The 16,454-nt window shown below is 48.7% G+C and overlaps 1 protein-coding gene across 2 annotated transcripts in view; it reads right to left on the bottom strand.

The window, feature by feature from the left end:
• Positions 1 to 15,780, bottom strand: part of TMEM132B (transmembrane protein 132B) — a 31,908-nt gene extending 16,128 nt beyond the window's left edge. Inside the window, exon 1 of one of the 2 annotated variants that reach the window (XM_059863597.1) lies at positions 15,465 to 15,780. Coding sequence is in view for 1 of the 2 variants with exons in the window: in XM_059863596.1 (XP_059719579.1) it covers positions 1,100 to 1,102 (3 nt within the window). In the remaining variant the exon portion in view is untranslated. Of the gene's footprint in view, positions 1 to 1,099; positions 1,229 to 15,464 lie in introns of those variants that run through there. The other variant, XM_059863596.1, reaches the window with a different exon arrangement.
• Between the last annotated feature and the right edge of the window lie 674 nt (positions 15,781 to 16,454).

The raw sequence follows: 16,454 nt of genomic DNA, 5'->3' as shown, positions 1-16,454 counted from the left end.
GCGTCCCTGGACGCTGGTGGAACGGTTTGGAGCAGAACGTGGATCTGAGACCCACGGACGGCGAGAAGGCAGGTACGATTTATGTTCTTCAGGGTTAATCACAGAGAGAGAATGGGAAATGTAATGTCCAGATCACAAAGAGACACCTTAGCTCTCCTGCACTCACTGGGCAGTGAACATCCCACGGCTGTCCCAGCTCAAAGGTGTTTTACACTGGGTGCAGGAGCAGTTTCCAAACGCAGATCCAGGGGCGCTTTTTGATCCCTTTCTCTGGGATTCTGTGAATCTAACACCACACAACATTGCTAGCCTTAACAACACAGCAGCAGCAAAACTTCCAGCACGCAGGGTGGTCTGTGAGGCTCCAGCCTGCAGAAGCCATGCACAGAAGCTGCACAGGAGCCTAATGAGATAATTAGTGCCCCACAGAGAGCCCAGTGCGGCCCAGAGCGGCGGGACGGGGCAGCCCCCCTTCTCCCGCTCCAGCAGCGCCGCCAGAGCCTGGGAGATCACTCCCCGCGGCTCCCCCAGGGGCAGGGGACATCCCAGCCCTGCGGATGCGCTCCCCACAGCCGGGGGACCGCCGAAATACCGGGAGCAGCCCGGGAGCGGGCGGGCCCGGCCCCGGTGCGCGGCCACCTGGAACGGCGGAAAGCGCGCAGGGTACGCAACCTGCGCAGCCAGCGACCGCACGGACTGCCCCGGGTACGCAAAGCGCGCAGGCACCGCAAACAGCGCAAAAGCGGCTCCCTTCGGCCCGGGGGAGCGGAGCGGGGCCCGCGGCTGTTTTTAAAAGTAACAAACACGGCTTTGGCTGCAGGCAGGGACGGGCCAGGGGCACACGGAGGTGGCGGGAGGACAGGGGTCCCTCGGGACGGACGAAGGGGAAGGCGGATGGAGTCTCTGACCGGGAGTGGCAACACAGACCTAGAGATCACAAGCAGCGCTTCTTTACTGCCCATAACTGCGGCGCTGGGTGTCCCTTCCCCGCCCGCTTTCTCCCAAACCCAAGCTCGGCACCAATTCTCCCGAGCCCGCGCCTCCCGCAGCCATTTCGGCACCGCCCGTGGCCCCGCCTCCCGGTCTGTCAATCACTCACCATAGCCGTTCCGCGGGAGTCCCCAGACACTCATTAGTGCAGCTCAGAGGCTGCGCACCAAATATGCCCTTCCCACAAAATGGCGGCGCCCTGCACGCCTATTCCGTACAGAAAAATGGCGGCGCCCTGTGAACTTCCGTAATTTATGCTACGTACTTCCGCTGACGCCATTTTGTGAACAACAAGACGTTAAACCTCCTGCTGCAGCGCCACCTCTGGCCAAGTCTGCTATTGCACCCACCAATTCTAATAAAATACAATAAATGCCCCCAGCAATTCCTCATACAGAGGGGTGTTATGGATACATGTTATAATAGTGCCTTTTCGCAAATATTAGATGGATTTTATATGTGTGGTGTTGAAATCACACATATAAAATCCATTTTAGTATGGATTTTAACTTTGTTATAAAGATATAGTTTGCATTTCTACTGTTAATTAAGCTTAGACATAGTAGTGAAATAGTATATATACTATATACTATAGCATATATACTATAATATAATATGTACTATATATAATATATAGTATATATTATATATAATATATACTATATTATATAATAATATTATACATATAATAATATATAATAGTATATATAATAGATAATATTATATTATATATAAAATAGTGTATATAATAGATAATATATATAAATATATACTATTACTATTATAGTATACTATATATAACACATAAGTATGTGTTATAAATACATATTGTGATATTGGTTTTTCACAAATATTAAAATGGATTTTATATGTGTGATGTTCAAGTAACTTTGTCATAAATATATGGGGTTTATTTCTATTGTTAATTAAGCTTAGACATAGAAAGAGCTGTTTGTGTTTAATGCCTGCTTGGATGGGAAAACATGCAATGCACACAGGATGAGGACACCTGTACAGATCTGCCAACTGAATAAAGTGTGGACCGAGGTCCAAACTGGAGGTGATAAGGAGAAGGAGCCAAAACCACAGCCAAGAAACACACACGCTCTAAAAATGCAGATCTGAGGAGGGGCCACGTCAAATAGTACCTGGAAAATGTAAACTAGGTTATGTATATGTATAAGGGTCTATGAATATACAACAGGCTGATGTAAGGAAAAGGTATTTAAGGGGTACCCCCAAAGAAAACTGGGTTCTCTTGGCTGAGTGCTGGCCATAATAACTTCTGCTCCATGGTCTCTTATTGTCCTTTAATTAACTTTTTTAATTTTCACAGGAGAGTGAACGCATTTTTCACAAGGGGAAGGACTGAATACAGCCTTGAAACTTGAAGGCAGAACATCTTTGCAGCACACCAACCCGCAAAATACAAACAGGGAGTTTGTCTCATTTCCTTGGATTCCAGAAGCCATCTCAAATAATAATACAAAAGATCCTTCAAGAGACATGGCAAATTCTACCAAGTGGGCAGAGATTAGAAGAAAAGCATTAAAGGAAGGAGACTTTGACATGGCATCAATACATTTGATGACAACAAAACAAGGCAGAAAAAATGTATCTGCCAAGTGGAGACCACTGACATACGACGTAATTAAAGACTTGAAACAGGCAGTAAAAGAGGATGGTTTAGGCTCTGTCTACTTCCAGAAATTATTAAAAATCACCTTTTATTTTTACGACCTGCTACCTCATGACTGCAGATGTCTTGTCTCGGTAATTGTTCCAGAGTTACAGTTCCAGGAGTGGGATATGGAATGGCGGAGGGCTCTCGCTCACCTGAGGAAAAGGTATGCAGGAGGGCCACACGCAGCTCTCACACTGGCTCAGCTGGCAGGAGATGAACCCCATGACAGACCTGAAGATCAGGCAGCACAGTTGCCTCAAGATGTGATTGCAGACATCAAGGAGGCAGCACGGAAGGCAATTCTGCAAATTGAACCAGCTGGAATTCCAGAAGGCTTTTTTGCAGAAGTAAAGCAAGGTCCTTCTGAGCCCTTCACTTCATTCGTCCATCGTCTCACGCAAGCAGTGAACAGACAAGTGAGTAATGAAGACTTGAAGCCACATCTGGTTCAAGCTTTCGCTTTTGGAAACGCCAATGCAGAGTGCAAACGCGTCATTAACATCGAGCATGGCCTACCAACCGTGGCTGAAATGATGGAGGCATGCAGCAAGGTGGGCACTCCTCAGCACATCGCAGAAATCCTGGCAGGCGTTTGTGTAGAACAGGTCAGCAAACTCCTTCAAGAGCAGAACAAAGAATTTTCAAGAATGCTCGCAGAGCTTCACCCAACTTTTCAACAAGGCAACTCCACAGACACGATCTCAACAGAATTCACCGGGGAACCGAGCTTCCAACACGGAAAACATGGACACAGAAAAAAGAACTGTCCGGAACCTACAAAGAACACGGAAGCGCCAGGCCTCTGTCAAAGATGCGGGAAAGGAAAACACCCCGCGAATGAATGTTACTCCAAAAGGCATGTGGATGGAAGAGCTCTGCCTCTTCCAAGAAAATCCAAGAAGAGCGCGAGACGCCATCGCGCCACGACACAAGGGATGGCGATGGCTCAGCCCGGGACCCCGCAGGGAACACAACCATCAGGGAACGTCAGTGAGACTCCCTCAGCAGGACCAGCTGCCGGCTCCCCAGAGCCAGAATTGCTGCCCCGGGTGCACAGTGGGAATTGGTAGCTTCCAAGTTGGTACTTGGAATGAATGAAAGTCATGCAGTGATACCCAGGGGGGTCACTGGAACACCACGGGAGAGACAAGACTTTTTAATCATAGGTTGTTGGGGAAGATGAAAGAGGAAAGCCTTACAAATATGATTGCCTTGCAAAAGATTTTGAGAATATAGAAACTATAAGCGAGATTGAAATGAAAGCAAGCTTTGACATCCCTTAGTTACTGAACAATGGGAAAACAATGGTGTGGCTGGCTGAAGGTAATCCCCTTTTGATGAAACAATACCCTCTGCAAGCAGGCAGGTCCAAGGGTCAGAGCAGACCCTGCCAGCTTGGCAGAAGGGGTCTGAAGAGTAGTTTTTAGAGTTTAAAATGTAGCACAATATGGTAATGTAGTGATTCTTATAGGCTGTATGTAAATGCTATAGGATTTGTATGCTGTACTAGATTGGTTAGTGAGAATCAGAATATTCAACACAGAAGATGATTTATTGTATTGTAACGGGAACTTCACTCTCTTGCTTTTGCTCTTGTTCTCTTGCTCTTGCTTTTACTCTTGAGCTCTTACTCTCACTTTTCTATGCTCTTAGCTCTTGCCTTTTACGTTCTTACCCTCTCATCCTTTCTCTTCTCTCGGGCCTGCTCCGAGCTGCAGCTGGCAGCTCCCAGCAGGGCCCTGCACCCACGCCCTTTGCAATAAACCACAAGTTCCACGACCTGGCTTCAGAGATCTCTCGTCTCCGTCCGTCCCGACCGTGCTACCCCCAGTCTGGCCTACAGTAGGTAAGGACAGATGCAGCATTTCAAGGCTCATTGTTTATCCACCAATTGTTTCAGCAGATCACAATGAAGAGGTGACAGTTTTGGCTCGACCTATTTGCCCTCCATTGATCATTCCAGAGAAGACTCCAATAGCCAAGGCCACTGCTTTGCCATCTCATGCAAGCGAGCAGTTCATGCCAGTGAGAGATCAGCAGATTTCACCTGGCAATGAAGACATGGACATTCATGCCTCGTGGGTGAAGCAAACAGGCCGTTCTCAACCTGTGATCGTCTGCAACTTGACAGGCAGCAAAAAAACAATTTCAATCAGGGGCATGTTGGACACTGATGTGGATGTCACAGTCATTTCCTGCCTCTTTTGGCCCAGAGATTGGAACTTGAAGGCACCTCTGAACTCCCTCTCAGCTATCAGAGGAAGTACGTTGTGCCTGCAGAGTGAGAACTCAGTTATTGTTTCAGGGCAAGGAGGAAAGACAGCAATCATTGATCCCCTCGTTGTGCAGAAGCCCATCACAGTGTGGGGAAGAGACATGTCATCACAATGGGGAACAAAAACAAAAGTGGATCTTTAACAGGGGTCACTGCAGCACTCACCACCCTGAATCTGACTTGGAAGACAGACAACCCTGTCTGGCTGGACCAGTGGCCCCTGGAACAAAGAAACTAAGTGCCCTCAAGAAATTAGTTGGAGAGCACTTGCAGAAAGGCCACATCAAGCCAACAAATAGTTCCTGGAACTCTCCAGTGTTCATGATCCACAAGAAAACCTCTGATTCTCCATGACCTCAGGAAAATTAATGAGGTCATTGAGGAGATGGGACCACTTCAGCTTGGGCTTCCATCTCTCCCAGTGATTCTGAGAGATTGGCCACTTGTGATCATCGATCTCAAAGATTGTTTCTTCAGCATCACACTTCACCTGAGAGATCTCCTTCTTGTTCTTCATCTACTCAATTTTCTGCAGTTTTGGTAGCACAGAGTGATTGGTTAGAAAGAGCCACAATGAGATGTTCATCAGAAAAATAATTACTTGTTGGTAGAAAGGTAGAAATAAAATACGTTCTAAGAGTTACTTGGACAAAATAGTTTTAAAAGACCTTGAACCTGTGTGGCTTGTCACTTTTTTGGTGCCTTTCTCTTTGTAGGCTAAGTTTGGTATGTAGACAGCGTGCTGAACTGTTGATGAGAGAAAAATAAACAGCCTGAAGACCAAAAAAACCAAAAGTCCTGTTCATCTCTCATTTCTGTCACAGCCTTTTTTGGGGTCTCCCCATCAGGGGAACCTTGGGGTGGGATTTCACATCTAGGCTTACAAATGTCACAGATTTTATGTCTAGACAGACATTCAGTCATTTATAAGCTGACCAAAAAGTAAGTACAAAGCAGGAAATGTAACTATGCTATAGTTCACCCAGTGCAGCATTCAGAGCTCAGGATTCACTCAAGTGTGTCTCCCAGAAAACAACCCAGCCCAGATATGAAAGCTTGAAGAGAGCCACTGTTGTTTCAGCTCTCTATCTGGAGTTTGAGTTTACCCTATTAAGTATAAGCACACCAGATAATTCAAAGGAAAATCCAGCTGAATCCCAGGGCAAAGCAGGATAGACTGAAACTCGTGAGGAAGCCTCTGCTTCACTCACACATATTTCATTACTGCCAAGTTTCTTTCACTCACCTCACTACAGCTGGTGCTAGAAAGTAGGCTTGGCTCATCTGAGGACCTTGAGCATGGATAGAAAATATCCAGCACTCCTTTTTCCCTTGTGACCCACTGCAGAGCCAGGACAAAGAGCTGATTCCATCTTGGAGCTGTGATTCCACGGCAGCAGCACCGTGCCACTGCTCTGAGAGGGAGTGGAGCACCCCTTGAGCCCTGGGGACTGCACCTCTGGCCAGGGCCCTGCAGCAATGTCCCCCTGCTCTTTCTCTCCTTTCCAGTCCCCCCCAAACCCTCCAGGCACCCTCTGGCTGTCGGAGGTGGTGGGGATGCTGCTGGGAACTGGTCCCAGTGCTGCCTGCTCCCATCAGAGCTGCCGGGCTTTGCCAAGGGGCAGGGCTGCCTGAGCAGGTGACTGCCACACAGAATTCCTTTCAGCTGCTGCTTCTGAGGGAACAAAGAGGGAAAAGGCTCTTAAATCTCTCCTGCAAACACTAACACAGTGAGAAGAATCAGCAGCAGTTTAGAATGCCATCCTCTCATGTAAAATACACGAGCAAGGCTGTTTAAAGCAGTCTGTCACCATCCACTGTCAGCTGCCTGGCAGCCCCAGAAAGTGCTGCTTGAGACAGTTTGCAGGGGAGCAGGCCAGCCACCGTGTGTTCCACGTGCAGGTCAGGAGAAAGAGAGCTGCAATTAACCTCTCAGGGCTTTGAAGCAGGTGGTTGGCTCCAATCCCCCCAAGTAATTGTAAAAAAGCTCAATTTGCCCTGAACAGTCTGTGACAGCCTCCTCACTTTAGGCTAATCCAGACCAGAGGAAGATAGCAGTTCAGGAGGAGTAATTGGGAAACCATTTGATGTTCAGGTCACAAAGGTTTCTGCACCCTTTGGGGGAGCAGGTAAAACAGAGGGAACGTGAACTGACAGGAAAACAACAGATGCCTGCTCGTGGCTCATCTCTGCATGCAAGCTCTGCTCCCAAGCTCCTTCCTCACCCTCAGCTTGCAGGGCATCCTGCAAGGAGCCCTCACAGGAGACAAGACAGCCACAGTCCTCGTGGCTGTTTGTTATTCAGGAGGTTTTTGAAACCCTGCTGGGCACAACCATTTTCCTCCACACTCTAGCGTGGGAGGGCAGAGCAAAATCTGCCTCAGCAGAGACCCGGCCACAGGGACATCCATCTCCTGTCTGCAGCACCTCAGGGGGCCCAGCCCACTCCTCATCCCCAAGGTCATCCTTTTCCACCTTCAGGCAAACACTTCTCACTGATATTTACACACAGCTGTGTATGGACACGGATAATGAATTATAAAGGAGAAACTCCTACCCAAAGGAATGAATTCTAGTTAATGCAAAGTAACACTGCCTAAGAGAAAGCAAGTGTGAAACCAAGCACGGTGCAAAGCTGTCCTGTGGCACTTCTCCACCTGCAAGTTTTTGACCCAAACCCCAAAGGGATGGTGCTGATTTTACAACACATTTAAAGAAAACTGAGGTGGACACCATGTGGATCAGAATTTGGACTAACACAGAGTCTTTGCAGCTGAAAAACTCAGCCATTTGGTTATCCAGTCAGGTCCCCAGATAATTTAAACTTGAAGTTCAAATTCACCCTTGAGAAGAGGTGCTTGCTGCCAAAAGAGCCTTCACCAGTGCTTCAGAAATGCTGGATTTACAAGAGGAGGTTTTTGCTTGGAGTCAAGATCTGCTTGTCTTAAAAAATACCCGAGTTCAATGGGATGGGCGTGCAGACTGCAGGGCTGTAACCCTGATTTTTCTCATTCATTTCCCATTCCCTGCCTGTCTGCCCTAAACAGCAAGGGGCAGAAAGATGTGCCTCATGTCTTGAGACAAAACAAAATATATTCCCAAACCCTTCTCAGATAAGAAATGCTAGGTTTATTTAAATTCAGAATTATGCCTGACAGTAGTCAGTCTAATAAATGTCAGGCTTCTTGTTTTGGCTGCAGCTGTGTGTTATGTCATGGCATGACAATTATCCAAGTGCACAGGACTCGCCCACATCCGTGTGTCGAGTGATAAAATCAAAACTTTTCATTAGATTTTGTTACCCTTTTAAAATTAAAACTAATTGACCACGATTGAATGACAGCTCTGCCCAAAGGTGACAAATACACTGTCCTGTTTGAATTCCAGTTCTGCCCAAAGGTGACAAACACCCTGTCCTGTTTGGGTGACAAACACCCTGTCCTGTTTGGATAACAAACACCCTGTCCTGGTTTTGAGTGACAAACATCCTGTCCTGTTTGGGTGACAAACACCCTGTCCTGGTTTTGGGTGACAAACACCCTGTCCTGGTTTTGGGTGACAAACACCCTGTTCTGTTTTTGGGTGACAAACACCCTGTTCTGTTTTTGGATGACAAACACCCTGTCCTGTCTGGGTGACAAACACCCTGTTCTGTTTTTGGATGACAAACACCCAGTCCTGTTTGGATAACAAACATCCTGTCCTGTTTTTTGGTGACAAACATCCTGTTCTGTTTTTGGGTGACAAACACCCTGTCCTGTTTGGTTGACAAACACCCTGTCCTGTTTTTGGATGACAAACACCCTGTCCTGTTTGGGTGACAAACACCCTGTCCTGGTTTTGGATGACAAACATCCTGTCCTGTTTGGGTGACAAACACCCTGTCCTGTCTGGGTGACAAACACCCTGTCCTGTTGGGGTGACAAACACCCTGTCCTGTTTTTGGGTGACAAACACCCTGTCCTGTCTGGGTGACAAACACCCTGTCCTGTTTTTGGATAACAAACACCCTGTCCTGTTTGGGTGACAAACACCCAGTCCTGTTTGGGTGACAAACACCCTGTCCTGTTTGGGTGACAAACACCCAGTCCTGTTTTTGGATAACAAACACCCTGTCCTGTTTTTGGATAACAAACACCCTGTCTTGTCTGGGTGACAAACACCCTGTCCTGTTGGGGTGACAAACACCCTGTCCTGTTTTTGGGTGAAAAACACCCTGTCCTGTCTGGGTGACAAACACCCTGTCCTGTTTTTGGATGACAAACACCCAGTCCTGTTTTTGGGTGACAAACACCCTGTCCTGTTTGGATGACAAACACCCTGTCCTGTTTTTGGGTGACAAACATCCTGTCCTGTTTGGGTGACAAACACCCTGTCCTGTTTTTGGGTGACAAACATCCTGTCCTGTTTTTGGGTGACAAACACCCTGTCATGCTCCAGGTGTGTGTGCCAGTGCCAGTGCCCTGTGCCACCCCGTGCTGTTGTCACCTGCTGGGGCTCCTTGGGCTGATCCTGAGGTTCCAGTTCCACCTGTACAGGTGGCACTGAGCACGTGGGGCTCCCAGAGCCCACCAGGACCCAGCCAGGTGAGGGGCACCGTGTGCTGAGGGTGCCCTTGCCCTGGCACCTCTGTGCCCCTCCCAGACCATGCTGGGTCCGAGCCCTGTCAAAGGTGCCAGGCCTCACAAAGATCTCCTTCTCTCCCACCAGCAGGGATTTTTCCATGCAGATAATTCTCACAATAGCTCTGCCTCCCCCTGCCCCAGCTCATCTTGTGCACTGGGGTCTGCAGATATTGCCTGCAAGCAATTTGAGGCAAATGGTAGATTAAGAATATACAGAGTAAAGGATGGCAAATGACATGATGCTGGAATTTAAACTAATAAAACAAGAGGTTTTATTCCCTTTTAATCTTCCACATGTGCAGAATCATCTTGGAAGTGTCATTTTTGAAACATTCTTTTCCTGTTAATTTGTTTTTATTGGCAAATCAGGTCTCCAAGTACTGTTCTCTGAAATAGCTGCTGTAGTTTCAGATACAAGTGTTGTTTTTAGGAATCCCCTGAGATATATTCTGAGCTTTCTCTCCTACTTAGAAACGATAGCCAGAGTTTAAGTCGAGCATTCCCCATCCCATGTGCTCCATACGTGTTTGTTTTTCATCAATAATAATGTTTCAATAATAATGTTTCAATAATAATGTTTCAATAATAATGACCAGGACACAACCTGCCCGACTCACAGCAGTCCAACAGCTACACTTAAAATCAGGATTAGAAGGGTTCCCCCTCCCTACCACCAGCTTTCACTGGAGAAAAGGTAAAAAATGAGACATGTCAAGGTGAGCCTGAAGCAGTTCCAATGCTCTTCATCCTAAGGAGTCTTTAACTGCAGCATCCACCCAGAATTAAACCCCACACTTCACCCTGAGACAAGAGGTGTCCCTGCCCTTGCTGTTTGGGGGAGCTGGGATGGAGGCAGGGAGGTTTGTCCAGCCCCCTCAGCACCGTGGTGTCCTGTACAGACAGGATGGTCACTCCCCCTGCCAGCAGGAGCAGGGCTGTGTTTGGGTTGGTGATGTGCAGATACATCTGCTCTGGTTTTAATTACCCAAAGGATTGATCTTAAAACTGCTGAAGTCAACCCAAAGGAATCGTGGAGGAGGATGATGCAGCACCAGAGTTTCACTGGTTAGCAGCCATTTCCAAAACTACACAACCAAACCCATTGGGAAGTCCAGGCTATTTTGAAATTACCGTTTGGTAAGAGTCTTTCTTCCCAGTCTATTATTCTAAAGGAGCAAGCAGGAGATCCAGAACTCATATCTGGACTTGGAGTGTCTCTAATGAGAGACAGAAGCACAGCCTGGCAACTGCTTGGAGTTGGAGGAGCACACAGCCTGCCACAGACCCAGTTTAAAGCCCCCAGAATAATCCCCATGGCTGCAGTGAGCTGCAAGAACATCAGAGACACAGACAGAGCACCATCCCTGTGTGTGCCAGGCAGGGCTGTCCTAAGAGCACTTCTGGCAGGGTAAAAGTGCAACCTGTGATTTACACCCAGGCCTGACTGTAACAACCAGGAGGTCAGAGCAAGGATGAGAGGAAGATCCTTCATCCAGGAAAGCACAGGCCTGGAAAAGCAGATAATTGACTGGAGTGCTGTGTGTTCAAGAGACCAGAAAACCTGGCTGGTGTGAGGAAGGGGTTTGTGGAGGGGGAGCAGCAGTTCCACAGAGCTGGTGGGGACACCAAGGCAGCAGCAGTGGGAGCACAGAGCTGCTGCACTGAAGGAGCCTCTGCTGCTTTTCTCTGAGGATCAGTGTTTAACACTGCTGAGGAAGAGAAGCAGGAAATTGAGGGAGGGGGGAGATGAGCCCAGGTATGGCCCGTGATGATGAGAATGGGCGTTTGAAGTTTTAAGAGTGGTTTTAGCATTTAACCCCCATTGAAACGCACTGAACTAGAGGGAAGGACAGCATGGCAGACATTAACATTTGGGTTTAACAATGCAGACAATTGCTGAGGCTTAGAGAAGGTGCACTGATCCATGAATGCACGATGAGAGTTTAAAAACCTGCTGAACGGAACGGAGTGTGCACTATTCAAAAACTGTTGATCTGTGCAAAATTATTAAACAACACTTGAGATGTGCCAGGATTGCAGTCCCAGGTGCAGAGCAGCTGCTCCCCTTCTCTCCCCAGCACGGTGCAGGGGCGTTCCTGCTGGAGAGGAGCAGTTGGGCAGGGGCACAGCTCCAGAGGGGAAGGTGGGTGTGCACTCACACTGCAGCCTGCTGCTGAATTCCAGCTCAGCAGCAACCCCTGAGCACCCACAGCACGCAGCAGGGGCAGCTGCTCCACTCTCCTCCTTACTGGTTATGGAGAGGGAATGCTGAAAGCAAATGGGGAGCAGCTAAAGCAGGACATGGGGGCTGCCAAAATGTTCTCTGCTTCACCAGATGAGATCCTCCACCCATCAGCTGAGATTTTAACTGACAAAAATCAAGTTGAGGAATTGTGTTGGAATGAAAAGTTCCTGTTTCTGCTCTCTCATCACCATGTGCAGACTGAGGAGGAGAGAACACCTGCATCAGGTGAAGTCCATGGCCATGTTAAGGTGCTGGTGCCTTTGGAAGAGAAGTTAATGCCTTTGCTCATGGTCCCTGGCACAGGCAGTGCTTGGTCCCCCTGGAATGTCACCTGCCCTGCAGGAGAAGAAATGCTGCTCAACACCAAGAGCCAGAGGTGGCTGAGCTGGGGCTGCTCTGAGCACAGCACGGCTGCAGGGCAGGGGAGCCAGAGGGACTTGGGACAGCAGGGCAGGGACACAGCCTGCCTCTGAAATTTGGTCCAGCCCTTGTTGGAGCACATGAGAGACTTTCTCCTGCTTCACTGGCCCCAGACCAGGACTTCACTGTCTATTGTGGCACAGCGACAGCCAACTGTGACACAAGCTTGGAACAAAGACTTGTAGGCTCTGCAGGCTCAAGCTCTCTGGTATGTCACACTTCAAGTTGTTTGGGCTGGCTGCAATGATCCCTTGATGGAGCAGCAGTTCCACTGCCAGGATGCAGCAGAGCAGGTGCACGTGAAGGAAGTTCAAGCTGATTCCAATCTCAGCACAGTTTGTGTTTAGGGAAAGCTTCAGGAATACTTTTTTCTCCCCATTCAATCACTGCTTTTGTTGGTAATGAGAACACACGGAGCAGAGCTTAGAGCAGGATCTCCTTCCTTCCTTATCCCCTTGGGATCAAAATCCTGTCGGTCCCATTCTTGCTCCACGAGTTTCTGTTTCTTTGGAGCAGTCTCTCATGCAAGCCAGCCTGCTCCTGCTGGCCTTGCCACCAGGATGCAGTGCCTCTGCTGGGGCAGCATCCCTGCAGCCAGGCTGCTCCTCTGCAGACAGACATCTCCACTCTGAGATAAAGGATCTCTCACCAGCACCAATTCCAAGCACGTGCTCTCCTCTGAGGTGCATTTGCTTAAATATTTGATCCTTCCACTTGTGCATTACCAGCACTCGTTAGTTTATGTAAACATCCACATTTTCCACATTCATCAGCTGCTATCCCAGAAGGGCTCAAGAGCTGTTTCTGTGGTGAAACCCCAGCAGATGGTACCAGCTCCTTCTTGCACCCAGCTAATTGCAAACACGGAACCTGCTCTGTTAAAGCTGTTAATTAGGTGAAAATAACACATATGTTTGAGCTAGAAGCTAAGGTGGGTTTTCCCCCCTCTCTGTTTTCCCCCAACTGAGTTGCTCACTCAAATGGGGTTATAAACTGACAGAATAATTTGCAGATGGGCGAGAAAAGTAAGAGGGGAAACTACTCAGGCAGCATCAGATGTAACGTCCTTTGCAGAATAATGGGCTTTAAAAGTAATTTTCTGAGCACTAAATAAACTAAATGTTCATGATTCATGGCTCTAATCCCTGTGACTGAAATTTAAGATCTAAGGCTCCATGAAATTAAAGAAAAAGAAACAATTACATGCATATTCATTCAATTTCATGTATTGCCTATCCTTCAAGTTTTCAAAAAAAATTTAGTGGGGTAAAACAGAGGTTTCTAAGGACTGTGTTTGAGAAAACCCAGCAGATCAGCTCTAACTGCTGGAGCCAACTTCTGTGCCTGCTGGCTTCTCAGCATTCCTGGGGAATGCAAATATTCCAGAGGTGTGACAACACGGAGTGCACAAAGCTCAGGGCACCGAGCGAGCAGAGCCCTCGTGCAGGACAGCTCAGCCTGCCCCAGCTGCAGAGGGGCACAGAGCAGCAGAGCAGGTGCCCATCCATCCCTGAGCTGCTCCTGCAGGAACCCTCAGCAGGCCTGAAGTCTGAGCTTTCATCTTTTCCAGATTTGTATTGAATTGGTAAATAACTCTGAACTCCAGATAAAGTGTGAGCAGCTCTCCTCACAGCTCAGTCCCACAGAACAATCCTTTTCCAGCCCCAGTCCCACAGAACAATCCTTTCCCTCTCCCCAGTCCCACAGAACAATCCTTTCCCTCTCCCCAGTCCCACAGAACAATCCTTTCCCTCTCCCCAGTCCCACAGAACAATCCTTTCCCTCTCCCCAGTCCCACAGAACAATCCTTTCCCTCTCCCCAGTCCCACAGAACAATCCTGTCCCTCTCCCCAGTCCCACAGAACAATCCTGTCCCTCTCCCCAGTCCCACAGAACAATCCTTTTCCTCTCCTCAGTCCCACAGAACAATCCTGTCCCTCTCCCCAGTCCCACAGAACAATCCTTTCCCTCTCCTCAGTCCCACAGAACAATCCTTTCCCTCTCCCCAGTCCCACAGAACAATCCTGTCCCTCTCCCCAGTCCCACAGAACAATCCTTTCCCTCTCCTCAGGCACACAGAACAATCCTTTCCCTCTCCTCAGTCCCACAGAACAATCCTTTACCTCTCCCCAGTCCCACAGAACAATCCTTTACCTCTCCCCAGTCCCACAGAACAATCCTTTCCCTCACAGCTCAGTCCCACAGAACAATCCTGTCCCTCTCCCCAGTCCCACAGAACAATCCTGTCCCTCTCCCCAGTCCCACAGAACAATCCTTTCCCTCTCCTCAGGCACACAGAACAATCCTTTCCCTCTCCTCAGTCCCACAGAACAATCCTTTTCCTCTCCCCAGTCCCACAGAACAATCCTTTCCCTCTCCTCAGTCCCACAGAACAATCCTTTCCCAGCCCCAGAACCAAGTGCAAACATCACTGCATCAGCCCAGAAAGTGCAAACAGGGAATGGAGGAGAGCAGCCTGGGAGGGTGGGACTGCAGAGCCTGAGCTGGAATTGGACACTGAACCCAGTATGGAAATGGACCAAAAGTTATCAAAATGTGAGAACTCATGACCATTGTCCATGTTGGGTGGAGCCCTGGCTGGGCTCTTGCACTGCCCAAGGTGCCTCCTTTGAAGGCCTTTTCATAAATCCCTGCTTTAATCATTTAATACTGTCTGGCCTCAGTTCTAGGGAGCCTCTCAAGGATCCCTCAAGGAGAAGGAGCCCCATGTGCTCCTCCTGCCATGGGACAGAGCATCCCCTCCCCAGGGCTGCCATGTGCCCACCACAGCACTGCAAAGCCCCCAGCAGCAGACAGACAGACAGGCTGTAAAGCTTGGGAGCTTAACAGCATTAAGAGGAATGTCTTAAGTCATGAATATTTGCCACACTAATCTAGCCTTTAATCTTCTCCCAGTAACACAAGGATACACCACCATTATCCCAAAGGATCAACAGAAAACCAGAAACAATCCCCAGAAAGCTCTTAGATACACAACAGCACGCTTTTGTTTTTAAAGATAACTCTGGCCCTGTGCTTGGACTGCTGCATCGACATTCACAAGTCTTCCCAGCCAGTTTTTAGTCTCTGAGCCACAAATAATTCATTAATTAGTAAAAAAAAAGACTTTAGGACAGACAACACAGGCAAGAAAACAGCCCTTAAACTGCATTCATTCAGCCAAGTGCTTCAACAGAATTATTTGGAGAGGTCAAGGGTCTTTACCTAAAAATGACTTTTCTCCTCTGGTCTTCTGAGACTGGACTGTGCTGGACTGCCTTGTTCATCTAATCCAGGCTGGCACAGAGGGTCAGCATCAGGAGAGGCTCCTGGCCAGGAAGGGACTCTGGAATTTCCCTCTGGACTGTGCCTGCCCTGAGCTGTGCTCCAGGGACAGCACTCCCAGGGAATTCTCCTCAGGAAAGCACAGGGAGCTCCTCTGGATCAGAGACTGGAAAGGAAAAGTCCCTGGGTGTCAAAACCATGGAAAATCTGCTGCTCACACCAGCAGCTGCCTTTGTGCTCTGCACCTGGGGCAGGAGAGGAGTGAGCTGTGCCTCTGTGCAGGGAGGAGCAGAGGATGGGCCAGAACCAACCCTGCAGGAACTGTGTGAGGAGAGAGCTCAGGGTGAGCCCTGCTCTGCCCTCTCTGCTCTTCCACTTTCCCTGGGCCAGCAAATCCAACTCCAGCGAGGTGAGAGAAGCACATCCCAACCTCTGCAGAGCTGAATGTCTTAATAATTACAAGCTATCATTGATAATTACGTACATTTATAATTACAAACGTAATTATACAGAGGTAATTACAAATGCCTGGTGCAACTGCAGTGGGGATGTTTGGTGCTGCAGTGCCAGCAGTGAATGAGCTGCACTGAATGTTCTGGCTCTGATGTTGTGTCCCCACCCCAAGGCCAGCAGGAGAGAGGGGCTCTGACATCTCCAACACCTCCCACCTCCATTTCCTCCTGCAGGGACAGGCTGGAGCTGCTGTGCTGCCCTTGAGGTGTCCTGCAGAGTGCTGGGGACATGGCCTTGCCAAGGGTGACAGCTTTCCCTGCACCTTGCTGTCCAAACCCATCCATCCAGCCCCACCCCAGCCTTTGAGGGGGGTTTTGTCCCTCTGGGGGTTCTCTGTGAGCCATCCCAGTGGAGCTTACTAAAGAATTAACTGGCACAATCCCTCTTTTCCCAAGAAGGGAACACAGCCTGCCAAAG

Source organism: Haemorhous mexicanus, chromosome 19, assembly GCF_027477595.1.
Source record: "Haemorhous mexicanus isolate bHaeMex1 chromosome 19, bHaeMex1.pri, whole genome shotgun sequence".
Classification (NCBI taxonomy): Eukaryota; Metazoa; Chordata; class Aves; order Passeriformes; family Fringillidae; genus Haemorhous; species Haemorhous mexicanus.
The sequence above is the reverse complement of the archived record's forward strand: the minus strand, read 5'-3'. Positions and strand labels throughout refer to the sequence as shown.